This window comes from Sturnira hondurensis, unplaced genomic scaffold (genome assembly GCF_014824575.4).
Source record: "Sturnira hondurensis isolate 20B ecotype Veracruz unplaced genomic scaffold, ASM1482457v3 Scaffold0021490, whole genome shotgun sequence".
NCBI lineage: Eukaryota > Metazoa > Chordata > Mammalia > Chiroptera > Phyllostomidae > Sturnira > Sturnira hondurensis.
Genome location: NW_028094121.1, coordinates 599,498 through 621,311, shown reverse-complemented (window position 1 = coordinate 621,311; position 21,814 = coordinate 599,498). Strand labels below are relative to the sequence as shown.

The 21,814-nt window shown below is 39.3% G+C and overlaps 1 protein-coding gene across 2 annotated transcripts in view; it reads right to left on the bottom strand.

The window, feature by feature from the left end:
* FOXJ3 (forkhead box J3) overlaps positions 1-21,145 on the bottom strand; it is a 96,781-nt gene extending 75,636 nt beyond the window's left edge. For both annotated transcript variants that reach the window (XM_037032471.1, XM_037032472.1), the window contains exons 1-2: positions 20,971-21,145; positions 1,178-1,238 (exon numbers count right to left, since the gene is read on the bottom strand). In XM_037032471.1, coding sequence (XP_036888366.1) covers positions 1,178-1,221 — 44 coding nt within the window. In that variant the 5' untranslated portion in view covers positions 1,222-1,238; positions 20,971-21,145. The remainder of the gene's footprint in view (positions 1-1,177; positions 1,239-20,970) is intronic.
* Positions 21,146-21,814: the final 669 nt, after the last annotated feature.

Below are 21,814 nucleotides of genomic sequence, written 5' to 3'. Positions count from 1 at the left end.
GCTAGATATAATAACTGGATGAAACTCTGGGTTATCTCCCTCTGGAAAAGGGCAAGTGAGCTCCATATACCAGAACTGTACATGTAGATCGGGTACCCACAGGGGCAGACAGTGGCAGAAATCTAAAAATAAATGAAATTGTCAATTACAGATTGACTTTACATTTTGTAACTATGTGATGTAATTTTTTTAATTTATAAATACAGTAACAATTTAAGCTATTTCCAAGCAAAAGTAGCTGGTGCTACTTTTTTCAAAATTAGTTATCATACTCCAGCCCGATCGAAGTTTATATTCTTTTAATTTCAACAAATAACACAGTGAGGGTCCTACACTGGAAAGATATGGTTTAGTAATTAAGAACACAGGCTCCAAACAAGACTGCCTGGATTTAAATTCAAGCTCTTCCACTTTAGCTATGTGACCTTCAGGAAATTAACTTCTTTATGCTTTAGTTTCTTTATTTGCAAAATGAGGATAAAAACAGTACCCTCAAAACACAATTGTAATGAGTTTATACATACAGAGCACTAAGAATAGTTTCTAACACATAGTAAATAAGCACTCAATAAATATTAGCTATTAATATTATCAAATTCATACTTTTTAGAATTTTCTAAATTTTAAATGGCTGCCCATTTAAAACCTCTTATTCAATGGTTTTTAATGAATATACCCTAAATCCCTCTATAATGATTTAGCAACTTCAACAGAAATGAGCTCCTCATTCAATTATTTACTCTAAAGAAGTGACCCAGAAAGGACTATGTTTTAAAACTGTCTTCAACCCTGTCTAGTGTAGCTCAGTGGGTTGAGCACAGGCCTGCAAACCAAAGGGAAACCTGCAAACCTAAAAAGGCAAACAATATTTACTATATATTTTCTAATTAAAACAAATAGAAGATTAGGTTTTTTTAAGAAATGAAAGTATAAAATTACGTTACTTCATGGATAAGAACATATGTAAACTCACCAAATGATTAAGAAAAAATCCAAATCCCCTAAGTATCTCTGTAAGCAAAAATATCTCCTAACCCCACCATATAGCACTATTTGACCAAAAAAACCTACAATATTTTATTCTGAACCTCACCTTGAAATTATTCCTAGTGTGACTTAACCAGCATAACTTTTTTAAATATTACATGTTTTAGTAAAGAAAAAGAGGAGCACTCACCTTAATGAAGTTACAGATGGACAAGCCTGTCCATACAAACCCATCTGGCCACAAAGAGAATCTGAAAAATAGAGAAGAGTTATTTATCAGATGCTCCAAAGTGAATGAACTGTAAGTCATGTTACAATTCTAACTAAAACACTCCAAAAATAGAAATAGAAGGCTAAAAGGTTTACCATTTTCTGAACACATATCCACATGAAATAAAAATGCAAAAAGAGGGCTTATACTGAGGAAGACAGACATACCAACAGGCATCAAGAGAAACAGGAATACTATAAACTGTAACATCCAAAGGAGCTGGAAACTCGTAAAAGTTAAAAAATCATTATGTTTATACAAAGAATGGGTCCAAACTGTTTAGTAGAATCCATCTACTCTTCAATCTAAATAACTCTATCTTTACTGGCTTTATAGTTCCACTGCTTAAAAAAAAGAAAAAAGGTAAGAATAGCAATGAAACAGAACGAGCTCGAAATAAGACAGTTCTAGGTTCAAATTCTAGCTGCGACAGTATGGGACCTTGGAGAATTTATATAAAACCTCACTGAACCTCAGTCTCTTCATCTGTAACTTGGGGAATAATACCATCTATATAACTTTATGTATTTGTAAGTAATAAATTATAGGTTTGATGTAAGAATTAAATAAATCAATGAACAAATGTGAAATTGTCTATTAGTACTACTACCCAGCACAAAGAGATCCGCAAAAGTCTACAGGTAACATGAATGAGAAAGGTTGGAATGGATACGTGTATATATATGCATACATTACACAAGTGTTGAAGACTGTGAGCAACTAAAAACAATATGTTCACCCTTATGAAATCAGCTGCTATTATCAGTTCTGGCCTATTGCTGCTAAACAGAACAGCAAGCCCAGTATTATAAGATCTTCCAATTTTTTCAAGAGAGACAAGATATCCAAATTTTTATTTTCAATCTCCTGATTTTTATTTTCTAAATACTGTGAGCCAAACAAAACACTGGATTTTGTCCCAAGTTTATGATTTAGAGGCTGACTAAATTCTCTGCATACAGTTGTCCCTGCATGCACTGAAGAGACAGACATTTCTATTTCTGCTGGAATGAGAGAATAGCTAGCTTCTTCAACATGCCATTAAAAATAACAAACACTAGATAAAATATTTTAAGTATCTTTATAAATTAATCAATAGCATGAAAGAAAATAAGTCATGATCAAGGCCAAAAACTAAGTTTAAAAAAATGAGAAAGGCATTCACAGAAAAAGAAACCAGCTTTCATTCACTTCCAGGGCATTTTGTCCATCCCTATGATTTTCAGCTTGCAATTCCAAAGCCTACTGGGACCCAAGGCACAAGAGGCAAAGTCCGGTGTTACCCTGGTGCAAGGAAAACTGTTTCTTACCCTTGGCACTGAGTGCTGATGAAGGAATGGGGGCCATGATAGCATGCAACAGTATCTCCCCGGATATTCACAAAAATAAGCTACCCCTCACCTAGACTTTGGTTTAGAATTTTGAGGGTAGTTCTGATTGGTAGTGTTCCCCACCCAACCATGACAGAAGCAAATGTGAATGCTCTCTGAGGAATCTACCTTTGATCTCAGCATGGAAGAATTCCCAGAGATAAGGTTCCAAAATTAATAAATTCACAATGAAAAAATCACAAAACCTGGAAACAAGTCACTCAGAATAAGGTACAAATGTAAGATCAGTTGGAAGAATTAAAATCTCAAAGACTTCAGGTATGGGAATTACTAGATAATTTTCTCTACTTCTTTGCTTCGTGGGTGATTTACCCCCTCCTGTATTTCAATTGCCTGTATACAGATAAACATCAAGTCTGTATCTCGGGCACATGTCAATCACCTGATCTCTAAACATAAATATCTATCAAATTTATCATGTCCAAAACTGAATTCATTATCTTTCTTCAATATATTTCCTAACTTGATAAAATGGCTTTCAGGTTTCTAGCCTAACTCCCTTTATTTCCTGTGCTAGAGTACCACACTTCTTTCCAACTCTTGATTTCTACGAGGAAAAACTTCTCTAAATACTCATGGGCTCTTAGCCCACTCCTCACTGAAGAGGTAAGTAACCTGGTTAGAAGAGAAAAAATAACTCCAGAACTCAACACCCAGGACTCTGTAAGGCAGTAATCTGGGTGAACCAACAATCTAGGCACCAGGTAAACTGTCCCATGGTCTAGACTGGGTTCTGTTAGGTGGAAACGAAAGAGTATAGAGTTAGCCTATTTGGCTTTTAAACCTAAGCCATAGTCTACAATATTCCACAATATCATCCTTATCAGCAACAAAGGTAACTACTCCAAAAGTTACCCAGCAATTCTATTTCTGTACACATGTATGTATGCATGTATGTATATACATGTGTGTGTTAATTCTCTAGGGAATACATATATACATGTATATGTATATATGTACATGTGTGTGTACATCCCCAAGAGAATGTAAACATGTTCACAAGAAAACTTCCAGATGATGTTCATAGCACCATTATTCATAACAGCAAAAAAGCAAAAATAAACCAAATATTGATCAACTGATAAATGGATCAACAAATGGTGGCTTTACCTATACAATATCCATAATATACAATGGAACACTGATTCAGCCATAAAAAGCAATGAAGTACTGTTACATACAACACTGATGAACCTTGATAGCCTTAGGCTAAGTGAAAGAAGTCATACACAAAAGGCTACATACACATTGTATGATTCCATTTATACAAAATATTCAGTATAGGCAAATACTAGAAATGGAAAGTAGATCAGTGGTTGCTAGGAGCTGGAGAAGGCAAACGGGATGGGAGAACAGTGAGTGCTAATAGGTTTCTTTTGGGCATAATGAAAATGTTCTGAAATTAGATAGTGCTGACTGCTGTATAACCTTGTGAATAAAAACCTTTAGTATAAAACCACCAAACTGTACACTGTAAAATGGTGAAATCCTATGGTATGTGAATTTTTATCTCAATAAAAAACTAACTTACCAACAGTAATGTTACGTTTTTCATGTGCTGAGTTTTGTTTTATTACTCAGTCAATTCAGAATTCAGGCAAGGGAAAAGGATCTTATATTGAATCCCACAAATATCAACACCTTTAGAACCCCCAATTAGTTACCACTTACTACCAACTCTAGTTCCTACATATCTTTTTAATCTGCTGTAGTCTCAATGCCTTAGTTTCCATTTTCTTCACTTTGACTTACCATACATACTGCTCCTATGTAGTGTCCTGCACTAAAAGAACAAATTCATGCCAGTCTTCTCCCTGCCCAGGCAAATGACCAGCAATATGGAAATCTCACAAGAAAAGGCTTAGTTCACTGTGAAGTCAGGAAAGTCTCAAAGTGTCCTACAAACTACAAGCTCACAACTCTGGAGCCAACTATAGTTGAACAACTATATTAACTCTTTCAATTACATCTATAATTTATACAGTCTAAATTGGTGCCCAAAGCACAAAGTAGCTTTTTCCCCTAATCCTTTGAAAACGAACAAGCAAGAATGTTGAATGGCACAACCAAAATAAAAGTAGTAAAACCAGTCATTTATTGATGGGCATGCTCCAACAGAAGCTAATGTGTTATATCCCATCAACAACAGAATATGGAATTCCTTTTAATATATGCAGTCTTCAAGTGTGTGTTGCACTGAGTTACATACTATCACATATAGGAAGCAGACATTTAACAAACTAACAGGTGTATAATAATCCACTATTTGGGAGTAGGAGGTGAAATAGGACTAAGTATTTTGTAAAGCTCCCAAGCAATTTTTGAGCCCTCTCTCTCCTACCCACACAGATACAATGCTTTATAGTTTACAAAGAATTTAGAGCATTTGTGACTCTGAAAGAAGGCTCAGATCAGAATCCCAGTTGTGATCTTGGGTATATTGTTAATTTATCTAAGGCTTAATTTCTTCCTCGATACAAATGGGAATTCATGCCTGTTAATGTGACAGTAACTTGAATGAAATCACAAGCATAACACCAGACAAAAGAATTAAGTCTGCCGAAAGATCTCCTAGGGCAAGGGAAATGAAGGAAAAGATAAACAGATGGGACTACATCAAATTAATGGTTTCTTTAGCTGAGCAGCTTTTTATCAAAATGAAAAGGGAACCAACTATACAAGAGAACATAGCTGTCATGGTATCTTGGACGAGGGTTTTATCCCCAAAGTACATAAAAAACTCTTATGACTCAACACCAGGAAGACAAACAATCCAATTAAAAAAGGAGCAAAGAATCTGAACAGACACTTCTCTAAGGAGGACATACGCATGGCCCATAGACACATGAAAAAATGCTCATCATCACTAGCCATCAGAGAGATGCAAATTAAAACCACAATGAGATCACCTCACACCTATCAGAACGGCCATCATTAATAAATCAACAAACAACCAGTGCTGGTGAGGATGTGGAAGAAAGGGAACCCTAATGCACAGTTGGTGGGAATGCAGACTGGTGTAGCCACTGTGGAAAACACTATGGAATTTCCTCAGAAAATTAAAAATGGAACTACCTTCTGACCCAGCAATTCCACTGCTGGGAATATACCCTAAGAATTCCGAAACACCAATTCTAAAAAAACGTTTGCACCTCTGTGTTCATAGCAGCACCAATCACTGAATGAGTAGTTCGAAAAACTGTGGTACATTTATACAATGGAATATTACAAATATTACACAGCAGAAAGAAGAACTCCTACCTTTTGCAACAGCATGGATGGAACTGGAGACTAGTACACTAAATGAAATAAGCCAGTTGGTAAAAGATAAATACCATATGATCTCACTTATAAGAGAAATCTAATGAAAAAATAAACTAATGAGCACATTATAACCAGCAGCATGGAAACATGGAACAGACTGACAGAGGATGGGGGGAGTGGCGAGGGCGATAATGGTAGAAAGACAGGGAAGAGAGCAGTCAAAGAACATGTATGAATGACCCATGGGAGCAGAGGTAGGGGGCGGGGGGCTGAGTGGAGGGCAAAGGGGGAAAAAATGGGACAAATGAAATAGAATAAACAATAAAGATAATAATAAAGACAAAGTCTGTTGAAAGTAAGTTCTATAGCACTAGAGGTCAAGAGTATTCCATTTTTCTTAAGTGCTGAACTCAGTCCTATCTTTCAAAAGACTTAAAAGTATACAATTTAATATCATCCATGAAAGACTAACCCCTCTAATTCAGGTTACTTGACTGAGCACTGTGAACTGTCATAGCCACAGGTTAACCTTAAAGCAGTCATGGAAATAACCTGTGTCTTAAACAGCCTGAACAGGAGAAATTCACCAAAGGAAGGAGTAAAGGGAACAGAATCCTGCTGAGTGAGTGAGTAGCAATCAGCTGTTCATCTCAGCTTCACTAGTGAAGTCTGAAAGCAGGTGAAGTCTCAAAGCAGGAGGAGCAATTGGACTAAATAGAGGTAAAGAGGACTGACTGCTAATGGGTGTGGGGATTTTTCAAAGAAAGAAAATGTTCTAAAATTAGAGTACAGTTAGGGTTACACAAACCTATGAATATACTGAAAACATTGAACTTTACACTTTAAATAGGCGAATTATACCGTATGTATCTCAAAAAAGGCTGTTTATTTATTTAAGAACGAGTTTAGAACCATCACACACAAATGTTCTTATTCTGTTAAGTTCTGCTTCTTCCCTCACTAGTGTCAGAGGAGCCATCCCATCTCTCAAACTGGAACAGGAATGGGAGAGGAAAGTAATGACTTGTTTTCAAATCTATACCCCTTTGAACCATAAGTGGTTCAGGGAAGTTTCTTTTCTGGTGGGCTCCACCATTTCCAAACCATACTGTCTATTAATTAAACATGTTTAATGAAGATACACTTATGGTTCATTTTGAAAAGTTATATACACCTGTACATACTCTGAAAAAACTCTACGGAAAATCACTCTACCACTGCCTACAAATCAACTGCTTAGGCTATACCCCTCTCCTCCTAAAACAAGACCAGGGCCAGGACTTCTCATTCTCTAACAACAGAAGATGAAATAACAACAACAAAAAACGCAAGCATGCCAATCAACAATCAAGTTCAGCATTTTAAGAGTATTTTAAAGTGTCAGGAGTGTAAGTCTAAACAACTGCCTCTTTACCCTCCACAGTTTAGGACTGGTGTCAATAAAACAGGTGGTAAATGGGGGGAGGGAAGATTCTTGGCCAAACATCACAGAACTGTAACTTCTTCTAAACCCCAAACCTTACTTCCTGCAATTTATGTAAACAGATCACAGGCCACTCTCTTCAAACCAAATCATAACCAAAGCAAATAACACTGGATTCTATTTCTGGGTCTGTCATTAACTCACTTTGACAATCCTGAAGTTTCAGTCTCTCTACTTTGCTCAACAACTTAACCACAATTTCCAGTCCCAAAAATCAAATCATATGGACTAATAGAAGACTTTTTATGGAAAAATCTAACAAAGGTATATGAAATTAAATCATATTATATATAAATCACCATTATTAAATATACATAAAATATGAAAATTTCAAAAGATTAGTCAGTACAAAAATGTTGAGCTCCTCCACTTTAAACTTTTAAAGGTGTTCACACAGCAGAAAGAATAAGCTTTCAGAGGGCTGAAGGATTTTGAGGCTTTAAATTTAAGCTCAGTTATATTTAGAAATCCACCTCTCTGTATCCTGTATCTTTATCTTGGGCATTTGATTCATGTGCTTTGCCTGGCGTAATTTAAAGCAAGAGACCCTACCACATCACTGCAAAGTACAGTGAACATATATGACCGTCAGAGGAATGGCATGCTGTACTGCAAATGAAAAGATGGGAGGCAACAGTCTCCACTACTAGTACTACTTAACAAAATAAAATTACGCATCTGGTCCCCAAAGCCAGTCTACAAACCACTGCCAACTCTGTAAGAATACTTTCTACCCTATTCCCAGAAATCCTGACTGAAGATTTTAGGGTGAAACCTAGGGAATCTAAAAGCATCTCAGGTGATTCTGATGCCCAACTTATTTGGGAACTACTGGTTTAGAAAAAGGATAGCAAACGGTTTCATAACACTTTGCCAATTATGCTGCATAGGTAGTGGCTGCCTGAAGTGCCTGAGAAGGTCACGTCTAAATACGACCAGCTATTAGTAGTTTACCCGTGGTGATGGGGAAGTGGCAACATGTGAACCATGTATCTGTCACCTGTATTCTAGATTGGGCTTTTTGAAAGGAGGCTTTTAGGTAAAAGAAGAGACCGAGACCTGGATCATCCACTTCTAACTGGTAGAAGCTCTGCCTGACACTGGGAAGGTAGGAGGCTGCAAGAATAGCCTATTGGCGTATATACCAGGACTCTAAAAGTACTTACTACGTTTCCCTATATTATAGAAAAATAATAATATTAAGACAAGGTTTCTGCTCCCAAAACGTCCATAATCTTGAGAAATGAAAATTCTACATTAAAAAACAAAGGATGTTTGTGCCTTGAGAAGTTCCACTTTAAGTGAAGAGGGGAGCTTGTGGGGGCATTGAGTAACAGGACAAAGAGTATAATTCGCACTGATTCAAGAGGGTTCTTGATCAGGACATGATTACAGTGATACAGTAAGAAGATTCCACTGCCAGCATTTCCTGAGGGGAGTGGGGGCAGTGGAAGGCTATGTAATAAAACATGACCCACGGGAAGGTAAACAATCCGCTTCATATTGTTTCTATACGCATCTGTCTCTATCACTGGATCGCTTGCTCCTCCTGTGCCAGGTCCAAGTCAAATTAAGCTTTCTATCTCCCACAATGCTCAGCACATTTTGTACATAAATATTTCAAAATGTTTGCTGAAATGCGGTAAAGAAAGGAAAAGTCTTATACACATATCAAAAGGAACAGTAAAAGAATTTGGTACAGAAACATGAAGAGTCAAAGGAGTGGATGGAATGAAATTATGCCAAAAAGTAAAGGTAGACTGTTTTTAGGTTGAAAGAAGTAAGAAATACAACCAAATACAACACTTAGACCTTGTCTGGGTATTGATTAAATCAAAAAACCACCTATAAAGACATGTTTAACCCTGACCAGTGTGGCTCAGTTAACTGGAGCGTTGTCCCATAAACCAAAAGGTTGCAAGTTTGATTCCTGGTCAGGGCACATGCCTGGATTGCACATTTGGTCCCCAGTCAGGGTGCATGCAAGGGGCAACTGATACACGCTTCCCTCCCCCTCTCTCTAAAATCAATAAACCTGTCCTCAAGTGAGGATAAAAATAAAAGATATGTTTAAATGATTTAGGACATTTTATTATAAAATAGATATTAGATGAAGTCTAAAAAATATTGTTCATTTTGTTAGATACAATGATGGCTATGTATAAATACGGCTATATTTTTTGGAGATGCATACTGAAATTTGTGAGGATGAAAAAACAAGGTCTGATTTTTAAATACTTAAGCAAAAGACAGTTGAGACATATGTGGCAAACAGCTTAATAATGGTCATCTATTATGGGTATATGGCAATTCACTCTATGTCATCTACTTCTGAGTATACTCAGCAATGCAATTGGGCTTTCATGTAACTTGGTCAAATCCAGCACTGTACAATTAATTCTTTCTACTTTCTTTCTCAAACTTCAGGAAGCTTAAGAAACACTAGTAGTTCTGAGAAAACAGCCTACACTCAATCAGAAGAAAATGGGCATTCATTTATTAGCTCTACTAATAGGAAATCTCTCCGAATCTACTCAAAGAACTTCTTGTAAATCAATATGAGAACTGAGTATGAGCCAAGAAAGTGACTCAACTGCTAAAAAGAAACAAAATACAATCTCAGGCTTCATTTGAGGAATAGTACCCAGATCCAAGGAAGGTAACAGTCCTATGCAATCTTCACTGCTTAGTTCACAACGGGAGTATTGTGTTCCATTTGGAGCACCTCATGTTGAGAACACTTACAAGCTAGAATGCTTGCAAGAAGGGATACCAGACTAGTGAAGAGTTTAGAAGCCAAATGGCAAGTGTGGAACGGCTTAAGAAACCGCATGTGTTTAGCTTGGAGAAAACATTTCTTGGCCTTCCACATCACCTCTTTAAAGGATTTATCAAAGTGTTCAATATCCTAAAGTGTTGTGTGACTCTTCCAAGAAGAGGATGTTCAGTATTTCCCAAAAGTGACCATTTGGGAAATTCACTCAACAAGTATTTACTGAGCCCCAATTATTTGCCAAATACTACAACTTACCATAATTGAGCTTCCCCATCACCAGGTTTTTTATTATGCTCTTAGCCAAGAATGCCCCATCACTAATCTTAATTTAAACATTCTCCTCCATGAAGCTTTCCTGATTATCATAAGCAAATAAACTCTCTTTTTAACAAGCATGGCTCTTTCTCTGTATCAGTTCTTTGCGAACAGCCTATGCCTCTTAATTACCCTTCTTTAATTTACCGTTGTGAATTATCTCTCACAATGCCCAAGACAGTGTCTTGCATGTGTAAGTGCAAGAAGTATTTGCTGAATGAATAATCTCATTCAAATATTTGAAGGGTTATCTTGTTAAAGAAGGCAAACTAGGTCTCTATGATTCTATCGAGAAGGATTAGGGAAAAGAGATGAAATTTGAAGCAAATTTTGCCTCAGCAAACAGACTCCTTACAGCTATCAGTGACTACAGTTGTTCTAGGAGTAGCCGAATGACTGTGTATCAAACCTTTTAATGGGATATCTCACTGAGGAAAGGATTTAATGGGATATCTCAAAGGATTACCTTTTAAAATTCTAGGAAATACTACTTATCTCATTATATTAGATATAAGGTACCTTTAATATATTTATATTGATACTGAAATTCTTAAAATTAAGCTAAAACACGAAACATTCTTTCATTTACAAATATAGTGATGCCTACTATGTGCCATGTATAGTGCTAGTATAGAGGACAGAAGATAAAAAGACACTGTCTCCAACCTAGGAGAGTCTACACAAGGTTTCTTAATAATGCTGCCAAAGCCACTCTGATATAAATCTGAGTGCACAGGTTATCTACCTCAATAAAAATGCTCCTTAGATAAGGAAATTCTTCAGATCAATGATTTTCAATATTTCGCAGAGAAAAAACTATGAAGCCATCAGCACTTCATAAAACATCCATCCACACCACTAAATGTATTCAGTTGTTCAAACAAGTAAGCTAGCTAGTCAGTCTGCCTTCCTAGTCAAAAACTAGAAGATATCTCAGGATACTGCCATATGCCAAGAGTATCTCTGTGATGTCTCCCCCAAACTAAAAAACACAGTGTCTTTGCTGACAGTGTCTGTGTGTCCCAGTGCCCAGGACCAGCAGATGGTGAACAAATGAACAAATGAGTGAGAGAAATTAGTGAGTCCTATGTCAGTGGATGAAAACAGTACCTTAAAGAAGCACTTGGTTTTTCTTATTTGAAACCTGCTAAGAAAATGGAAGCATGAGTAGGCCTAGGCCTAGTTTTCATTATAAAGTAGTATACTATTTTTAGGTTATTTATTGATAAGTAATTACTGTATATAAACCTAAACTCTTGGTTGCTTCCAGAGGGCTAAAATTAATTTCTTGTATCTGCAGAGCTAAATGAATAAATTATAATGCAAAGAAAAACTCAAAGCACTTACTATACCCACAACTCAACCCATAAGATTATAATAATTTATCAAAGTGATTTATTAACATAACTGCCTAGAAAGCAGAATACTTTGATGCATCAAGTGTTAAACTGCTCTTCAAAAATGCTATCATTTATTTTTTCCAAATTCTCATTTGAACCATAAAAATCATACATGTTTATTTTTTCTGACTATAAAAATAACAAATGCTCATTACAGAAAATATAAACAGGTTCAAGAGAGTCAATAAAGACTATCCACTGTGATGTTTCCTTTCCCAGTCTTACTTTCTACATAGTTATGACTTCTTTATATACTGTCACTCTTCCTACCCACAGAGCAAAAGACAGTAACACCCTATGGCAGTAACCAAGCACCCTCAGCAGATTCATGTTCCAGGTACAATTTCTCAGTGTCTAAATTTTATAGGTTTATACATCTATAAAATAAGACCAATCTGCTTATTGATTCGTCTTAAAGAAAGCTTAAAGAAAGCAAGCTCAAGTAAAAATACATCCAACGACTAGAAATGGATCTAAATTTAATAAGGAAATAAGTTGCTCCCAACAGTTGTATGTCCCTAAGTCTGATATTATCACAAGACAAAGGCTGTTCCACGTAACCCAGGTCCTTTGGGATCCGTAACATTTAATTTATACCTCAAAAATCCAAAGTATGTTCCTCACAAAAAAATCTGTGTTTTCTACTAAAGAGTACAAGACTAGAAACAGAATGTAGGATCTGGTTCCTGTCTCTGCTCTGCTACTAAATGATTCTGTGACACTAAATCTTAGCGTGTGTCTTATTCTCTCCATTTGTCTATAGAGATATTACTTGCCCTACCTATATTAGAGGGCTATTGTGAGGCTCAAAAACACAACAGATCAGAGAAACTGCTTTTCAAAAAGTATTATTCAGTGGTAATGTGGAAATCTTTCCAAAACACACATGCCCTACAATAAACAATATAAAAACATGATTTCCCCTGATAGGCAAAGATGCCATTTCTGATGGTGATTACTACATATATAGATGGTGGAACAATACCGTCAATACCCCCTTACACAGAGTAGACAAAGTACGTCAGAGACATAGAGACCCAAACACAGCGGCAAAAACTGATGCCATATATTGTTTATCTCCTGACATGACAGTCTGCTCCATCTCCATCCAGAAGAGTAAATCTGCTCCTGACTACAGCATATTTGGCTGCTGTGTCTGTAATAAATTTCCCAGAGTTCTACAGCCAAGCCACAGAAACTTTTAAACTATATTTAATAATTTAATACGCACTCAGGTAACCATCAGCCAAAAGCTAAGACCTTAACAACACTTCTACCATAGTGGACTCATTTCCCAATCCCATCTTTCTCTAAGCAAACAGACTCTGAAATTAATATTAAGTTCTAACAGTCTTCTCTGTCATCTGCTCACAGATCAATGTTCAACACACAGTAAGAAAGGCCAGGTCTTAACCCTAGGGAAAAAAGTTGATTCCAGCTTCCAGGATCTTTAATAAGGTCACATCAGCACCATACCCTAGCAATCAATCAGAAAAACAATCTTATTTCCTTTATAACCACTATACTACTGGGCAGGACTCTATCTAGGTAGAATTCAGTCACAGCTTTCAGTTTTGTACTCCAGGTGAAATCTCAATTAAAAGTCAGTTTACTAAAGTATCCTTCATACACAGGGCCATCTTGGAATAATCATTCAATTAGTCAGTGGAACCCATGACTTTCCCTACACATGATTTGAAGACAATGAAAGAAGAGCCAATACTATGAGTTCAGTGTTTGCGTCCCTGTGTTGAAATTGTAACCCCCAAAGACGATGGTACTAGGAGGTCGTTTTTGGGAGGGGCTTAGGTCATCTGGGCAGAGCCTTCATGAATAGAATTAGTGTCTCACAAAATGAGGCTCCAGAGAGATTCTTTGTCCCTTCCACCATGCAAAGACACAGCAAGAAAGTGGCAGCTATGAATCAGGAATGAGGACCTACACAAAAAAATCATGCTAGCACCTTGTTCTTTGACTTGCCAGCCTCCAGAACCATAAGCAATACATTTCTGTTGTTTATAACCTACCCAGTCTGTGGTATTTTGTTACAGCAGCCCAAAGGGACTAAGACAGTCAACATGCTGGGTTTCCAAAGACTCTGTCTAAAAACTCCCACCCATGAACTTTCCCCATCCCCAAATTGTTAGCATTCGACTCAGAAGAGCTCTCTAGGACTGTTCTAACAGTTCTGTTTATTAAATTGTGTAAGTTTGAGTCCATTATAAACTACTTTACCCACGGATGGTGGGAAATAAATCAAACAGCACAGTGCAATTAAATTAGGTCTGATTATGCCAAATGAAACCACTTTTGATTTCTGGTAAAATTCTTAGAGCAATCAGAGTGGTTTAGTAATTATTAGAAACTAGGCTTGACATGGACATGGACAAGAAGGTGGGGATTGACTGTGGGAGCAGGGAGGATGGAGGGTGGGGCAGGGGACAGCAATGGGGGGAAAAACTGGGATAATAAAATTTTTTTAAAGAAAAAGCAATCCAAAAATAAAAATGAAAATAAACCACTTTCAACCCCCTCCAAAAAAGAAATTAAGTTTATTAATGGTGTCAAAGAATTCTTATTGAATACAGTCCTAATTACCCTATTGATATATACATAATTATCCTGTATTTTATTTTGTTACAGTACTAAAGTTTGATAGTATACATGACTCTCAGTTGTTTTGTCTCAATTCCACAGAAAATAACCACTTTGAAAGACAATGCATTCTCAGGTTATCAACTGATATGTCAAGCAGAATAGCAACTGGAAGTACCTTACTACAAAAGGCTACTTAAAGTAAGTAGAATGCCATTGTTATAAAGACAAATACAACATCTGGTTCCATATAACAAAGCTATTTCCACATCCCAACAGATGGCCCACAGTAATAATGCTTTGCTGATCTTGTTATAACAAATTCTATTAAATCCAAAATCCTGTATAGCAGATGCCTCTTCCAATTTCAGTATAAGTCAATCTCTTTAACCAAAACATTGTGCTTTGGTTCTTGTTATTTGTGCACTAAAATCTAGTTATGTCGATTAAGATGATCAAATTTTTCGAGAGTTGTTAGAAAATGCCACTGTGGTGTTTTCTGAGTTTTGGGGTAGAGAAAGTAAACAGTAACTCCATCTAGGACTGAAAGGCTAACTGTTCAAAATGGAAAACAAAAATTCACAGAGGAAGGCTGAGAAGAGGTAAAGCAAGTTTTAGCAGTCTCAAGCCAAGGTTTCTGAATAAGTAGCAATGTGGAAAGCTATGTGACTAACAAAGCCGACAGTGAGGAGCTCTGAAAAATATTGCATTTTGAGTGGAGAGGCTATTAGCAGGGATGAACAAAAAATATACCTGAGTGCCTAAACAACATGTACACTGTACAGTGTTAGGTTTCCATTTAAAAGAAATGTGGATGCAACATCAACTTAATTTCGCTGTTTGCTTCCCAACTATATTCAAAATCCAATCTTCATATTCTGCCATGACCCTCTATTAATCCATAACACAGTGAACAGTACAGTGTAGTAATTAACAGCTACTGAGTTCTGAAAACAGATTGCAAGGGTTCAAATTCTGGTTCTTTCCATTCCTAGCTATATGCCCTTAGGCAAGTTATTCTTAACCACTCTGTATAATAAATGTAAGGTACTTAGAACATTTTTGGCCCATAGTAAGACCTCAGAAAATGTTAGCTGTTATTATTATCACTACCATTATCATGATCACATTAATCCTCACTAAATTTCGGGGGGGGGGGGAAGGCAGAAATATTAAATGATTTATCTAAATCACAGAGCAAACAAGTGACAGAATCAGGTGAAAAAAAATCTCTTCATTTTAAGTCCTGAAGATTAAACATTAAAAATTACTGATTCCCTACGAGAATTTCCCAGCCCCNCCATTATCATGATCACATTAATCCTCACTAAATTTCGGGGGGGGGGGGAAGGCAGAAATATTAAATGATTTATCTAAATCACAGAGCAAACAAGTGACAGAATCAGGTAAAAAAAAATCTCTTCATTTTAAATCCTGAAGATTAAACATTAAAAATTACTGATTCCCTACGAGAATTTCCCAGCCCCTCTAATTCTCCAGGAATTCACATGGGGATCCTTTAAGTTTTAATAGCACAGAGTATTGGAAATAGCAATGCACATGGACTAAGATGATCTCATTGCTCCATCAGGGACTTAAGTGTGCAATCTTGGGCAAGTCAGCAAATCTAAACTTCAAATTGCTCATCTTAAAAAATGCTTTGCCTACAGCAGGGCTGGTTGTGGATCAAATGAAATCAATACAAAATATGTAAACCATAAACACACTATATACATGTTCAAGGGCCATGTCTTACTCATCTTTGTATCCCCAATACCTAACAATGCATAGCGGAGGTTAGGATCTAAAAGAAAAGCCATGGGAGGGGTGGAGCTGGTAGGATGGAGATTAAGCTAAAGATAGGGAAGGGCTCTTAAAAAGAGTAAAAAACCCAAAGGCCCATCAAGGGATAAATGAATAAATAAAAGGTGGTATAACCATACAGTAGAATATTATTCACCAACAAAAATAAGGTACAATATTGATATACATATATATTACAAGATGGATAACCCTTGAAACATGCTACATGAAAGAAGCCACACACAAGACCATATATTGTATGATCCATTTATATACAATGTTCATTCCATTCTGGAATGGGCAAAACTATAGAGATGGTAAGTACATTAGTGGGTGCCTAGAACCCGGGGGGCGGGGGCGGAAATAAGGAGTGACTGCTATTAGGTACCAACATTCTTTTTTGGGACAATGAAGTATCTAATGATTTGGAGATAGATGCACAACTTGGTAATTATACTAAAAACCACTGAATTGCATACTCTAAATGGGCAAACTGTATACTATGTAAATTACATCTCAATAAAACTTTTTTAAAATGTTTGAGAGAACTGTTAAAGTATACAAACCACAAGTTTTCTTTTTTGAAGGAAAAAACGTTAGGTTTTCCGATATTTGATTAGCTCTGATACGTGCACAAGAATGAGAGACTGGAGGGAGCAGTAGGGGGAAATTCTCCAAACTATCATATCAGATCATAATGAAAAACAAATCTGGCATCTACTCTTATCCTTCCTTTCAAAATTCTAAGGTTACAGCCCTGCGTGGTATGGCTCAGTGAACTGAGCGTGGGCCTACGAACCAAGGGATCACGGTTTGATTCCTGGTCGGGGCACATGCCTGGGTTGCAGGACAGTTCCAGGCAGAGGATACATGGGAGGCAGCCATACACTGATGTTTCTCTCCTTCTCTCCTTCCCTTCCCCTCTAAAGATAAACAAACAAAATCTTCTTTAAAAAAAGACACAGAGGGTAAATAAAAAAAAAATTCTAAGGTTACAAACTACCTTCTGGTCCCGGTTCAATTTTCATTATGATCACTGTTTCTGAACTTTGAGACTGTATTTGTTACTGTCAACCACACTACCTTTCCCAACCTTGGCTTCTGTAGCATTCTCAAACGGCCAGCAGCTCAGGGCAACTTGGGGTTTGGTCACTCACAGCAACAACTGAGGAGTGGAGGTGGCCGCCGAGGTGGCTCTTTTAATTGAGGACAGAGAGGGCCTTGGACCCTACGTCTTGGCTCTTCCCGGAATACTTTACCTATGTGCCTATAATGTCTCCCAAAGTTTCCAACCTCAAAGCTATTACTGTCCTCCCAACACTCACACGTTTTTTAGTACTATCTATAGCCCCGATCAGTGCACAGTCTACCTTGCACCTCTGTTCACCCCATAGCAGAGCAGTAGCAATACTTCCACTCAAGTCAGTTCTTGATCATCTTCACTATGGCTGGAGAGCAGTGGGTCGGCTCAACCAAAATAATTCCTATGCTATTTCCTGTGACTCTGCAATGTGGTATACATTTTTTCTTCTGAATATATATTGTTCTAATTGTTTTGCTTAGAATAATACTAAGCTAAGTCTGTATTTCCACGGCCAAACCGGCAAGGGGAAGAGACTATCAGGAGTGGCAGGAGACTACCCTGCTATTGAAAGACTGAACACAACCTAGTGTAGCCCATCATCAACCACAGCGCATTCTCCTTCACACTGATACTTTCCTAGTTTCTTCACTGTATCAACCATCCTTCCTAGATTCTAGGCTCTCATCTTTTAGTATTTTATTTGCTCGTTCCTTTGTCCACATTCAATTATCACTGAGTTCAAGTTAATTTTTACTCACATATATGCATATCTCTAGGACATATCTCTCTATATACTTCTCTTAGGACAGTATAATTTATAACTAAAGGCATAAGCTCAAAGACCAGATTGTCTGGGTTAAAATCCTGACTGGCTCTGCTGCCTGGGTTAAATTCTGACTGGCCCTGCCACTTACTCTGTTTGAGTTTGGTCAAGTCACCTAATCTCTCTGTAACACATAATGATAATAAGACCATATTATGAAGATTTAATGAGCTAAATACACATAAGAACTCAGAACAATGTCTGGCATACTGTAAATACTCAATAAATGTTAGCTATTATTTTATACCCATAATCACTGTCTTATGTTAGACCCCCAGCATCTTACTCCTAGAATTCTCCAATAGCATTCTAGTCAGTCTTCCCACTCCAAGACACTCAGCTAACACAAAAACCCTCCTCAGAAACAATATGCACCATCTTACTCTTATTCTTTAGAACCCACTGCAGTACCCCATCACACTAAACCCTATATCCTTGATAGGTCCTCCGCCAATACCCACTACACATTCTCCGTGCCCAAATGCTTGACATCTTTGTATGTGGCCACTTCTCCATCATTGCAAATACTTGTTCATTCTCCTGGAATACATCTCTTCCCCTTTGAAAATTTCTATCCTTTTCAAATCTCACTTATACCTTTGACTCTGGCTGCACTGTTATCCCAAAGTTGATGTTGCTTGCTAATTATGAATGAAGGGCACTGTGTGTTGTTTCCCCAACGGAAGTTGAAGCAGTTGAAGAGACCATGTATTTTATCTCTTGTGTCTCCTTCATACAGACTACTTCACACACATCACAGTATTTTGCAAGATGTACACAAATGCTGACTGACTTGATAAAAAAAATGCCTCAAAATACACCGCAATATTCTCTATTTTCTACTGCCCCACCCATACTTAGCATGATGAAAGCAGATCGAATCTGTATTTAAATACTTTTACATGGAAGACTAACCACCACCAGATTAAAAGAAATATATATACACTTAATGAGAATGCACACTGCATTCTCAAACCGAGAAAAAAAAACAAGAAGAACTGAAAATGCTGGCCTTTTCGGAATCTAAAAAATTACTTCAAAATATTAAGTTCATCCAAACTAACGAACCAAAATAAACATGTCCTGACCCCATCCAAAAAACACCTAATAAAGGCATGACAAAGTCCCCAGTTTCTTCAGCAGCACAAAACCAAAAACAAGATTCATTCACACACACACACACACACAAAACCAACAGGAATCCCCAGGTTTCTCTTAAAAATACTTGCAATCACATCTATATATGCCACTCAAACATAAAAATGGAAAGGAGTTACTACTTCTCTATAAATATCTGCTAAGGCCTGGATGGAATAAAAGGCTCCTCTCACCGCTACTGTGGCCTGTTGTTCCCTGTTAAGGGGGCAATCTATGGTCATAAAAGAGCAAAATGCAGGAAAATACAAACCTTACCCTCCTAGAAAAGACCTAGAAACCTAGAAGAGACATTAAGGAAAGAAACTACTTGAAAAACGTTTTAAAACCAGTTTCTAAAAACAGAGCGCTATATTCAACAGAGGAAAAGTTAACTGAAAGAGCTCCCAAAAATTAAGTGACTCAGTGAAACTACCTAGTGCTGCCCTCCCAGTAAAGTGCTGTGCACGTAACACTTCCATAACTGACATGCTCACTTGTCTCACTGGGAAACAAAGTGAAAGGAAAAACTAAGTAAATGTAAGGAAAGACAAAAAAAGATGCCCACTAGCTCCCTGGCCAGCCCAACTCAGCTCGTTCAGGAGTCCAACTAGGAACAGAGACGTAGACTGCACAACACTTCAATGAAAATCCTTTGCCAACCACACACACACAAAGTCAAGTGAAGTGAAAACTATACACTTCAAGGCATCAGCAGCTACAACTATTCTCCCTTTAGGATTAAGCAGTAGAGAAAAGAACAAGAGCAATCAAAGGGAGAGGAGGAAAGATGTCAATGAAACTAAGCCCTGTCGTCCCCTGCTGCTCTCAATTTCCGAGTATACAACTCCTACTTCTTCCAGCTAACCAACATTAGGCCTCAGCGAAGAAAACTGACCCTAACACCTTCCAGTCCGCCAGGAGGAAATCACAGAGGAAAAACCACCCCGTTAACCTCCCTCCTCACCAGCTGCAAAAATGGAGGGGGAGGAACACCCTACCACGTGGGCAGGATGCAACACACACAGGACAGCAACACGTCCGCATGGAACGACTGCCTCGGTCCTAAGGCGGGCAAAGGACACAGCGACAGGATGGGTGGGAACACAGGCCCCTTGCGAGGACCACCCCACCCCAAAGGGCACCCCCGAGGCAGGAGGTACTGCCCTCCTCGCCTGCAGAAAAGCACCCCCCAAGCTTGAAGGGAAGAAGCTACATCGTGCCGGGGTAGGGGGCTGGCCCGGGGTAGGGGGCTGGCCCAGGCCAGGGGCAGGTCCCGGAGGGACGGAGACGGCCGCTGTCCTCCTACTCCGCACCCCTGGGAACCCCATTTGGCTCCCCGAAGCCCCGCCTGGGGGAGGGGCGGGAGACGCGGAGGCTCAGAGCCGCTTCCCGGCTGAGGGGCAGCAGCAGCTGAGAAGGGCCGCGAGGGAGGGAGGGACCCAGCCCTCACCGACCTCCTAGGCCCCAGCTCCGACTCAGGCCCCCGGCTCCTCCCGCCACCCACCCCGCAGCGCGGCCCCTGCCCAGAGAAGGAAGAGGACGTCTCGCGGAGGGCAGCCTCTGCCTCCGTCCCGAGAGATGCCCCAGCCCCGCCTCCTCGATCGCCGCCCTGGGCCGGCTGCCTCGGCGGCGGGCGCTCACCTCAGGCTGCGCAGGCCGGGACGGCCCGGCCGAGCCCCCGGCCGCTGCGTGCGTCTCCGCCCCCCGAGGAAGAGCCAAACGGCGCCTAGTGCGAGCGGCTGAGGCCCCAAGCAGCGCCCAAAGCGGCGGCGGCGGCGGCAGCGAGAGCAGCCAACATCCGGGGCCGCACACCCGGAACTACTTCCCAAGCCGCTCCCCCTCCCATCCCCGCTGCCACCCCCGCCTCCGCCTCCCGCGACGTCGCTGCGCCACCGGCCCGGCGTCGGCGGCGTCACGGCCCCTCCGCGGTTGTAACTGCGATGACGCGCGCGAGATCCCTCCGCTGGGACAAGTAGTGCCCTGGAAGCACTGACGTAGTGAAATGGCCAGTACCTCCGAGCGACTTGGGGTTTGGCCGCTCAGAGCGGGGACTGGGGAGTGGAGGTGGCCTGTAATAGAGGACAGCCAGGGCATGCGGCCTTGGACCCTGTCCTTGGATTCCAAGGGCCTCATGAACCCAGGGCATGGCGTCTCGTGACCTTTCCACATCCCCATTTTCGTCACCTCACCGTAACGACAGGCACCTTAGCCTCCCTGGGAAATCGGACCCCTTTTCCAACTTGGCACACCGCGGATTCCAAAGGCACCTTGAAGCTTCGGGACACTCTTCCTTTCAGAACTTAACAAGTACGGAGTTCCAGGCCCACCTCTGCAGAGGCCTTTTCCGTCCCCAGCCTTAGTTTCCAACACCGCAGGAGGTGGAACTGGGATTCTAAAATCAGCCAGGTTATGGTCCTTGCTCTCAACAGGTGAAGTGTTTAGAAGGGTGGTGCGGGCGACTTGTGAACTTTGGAATTTACTTCTA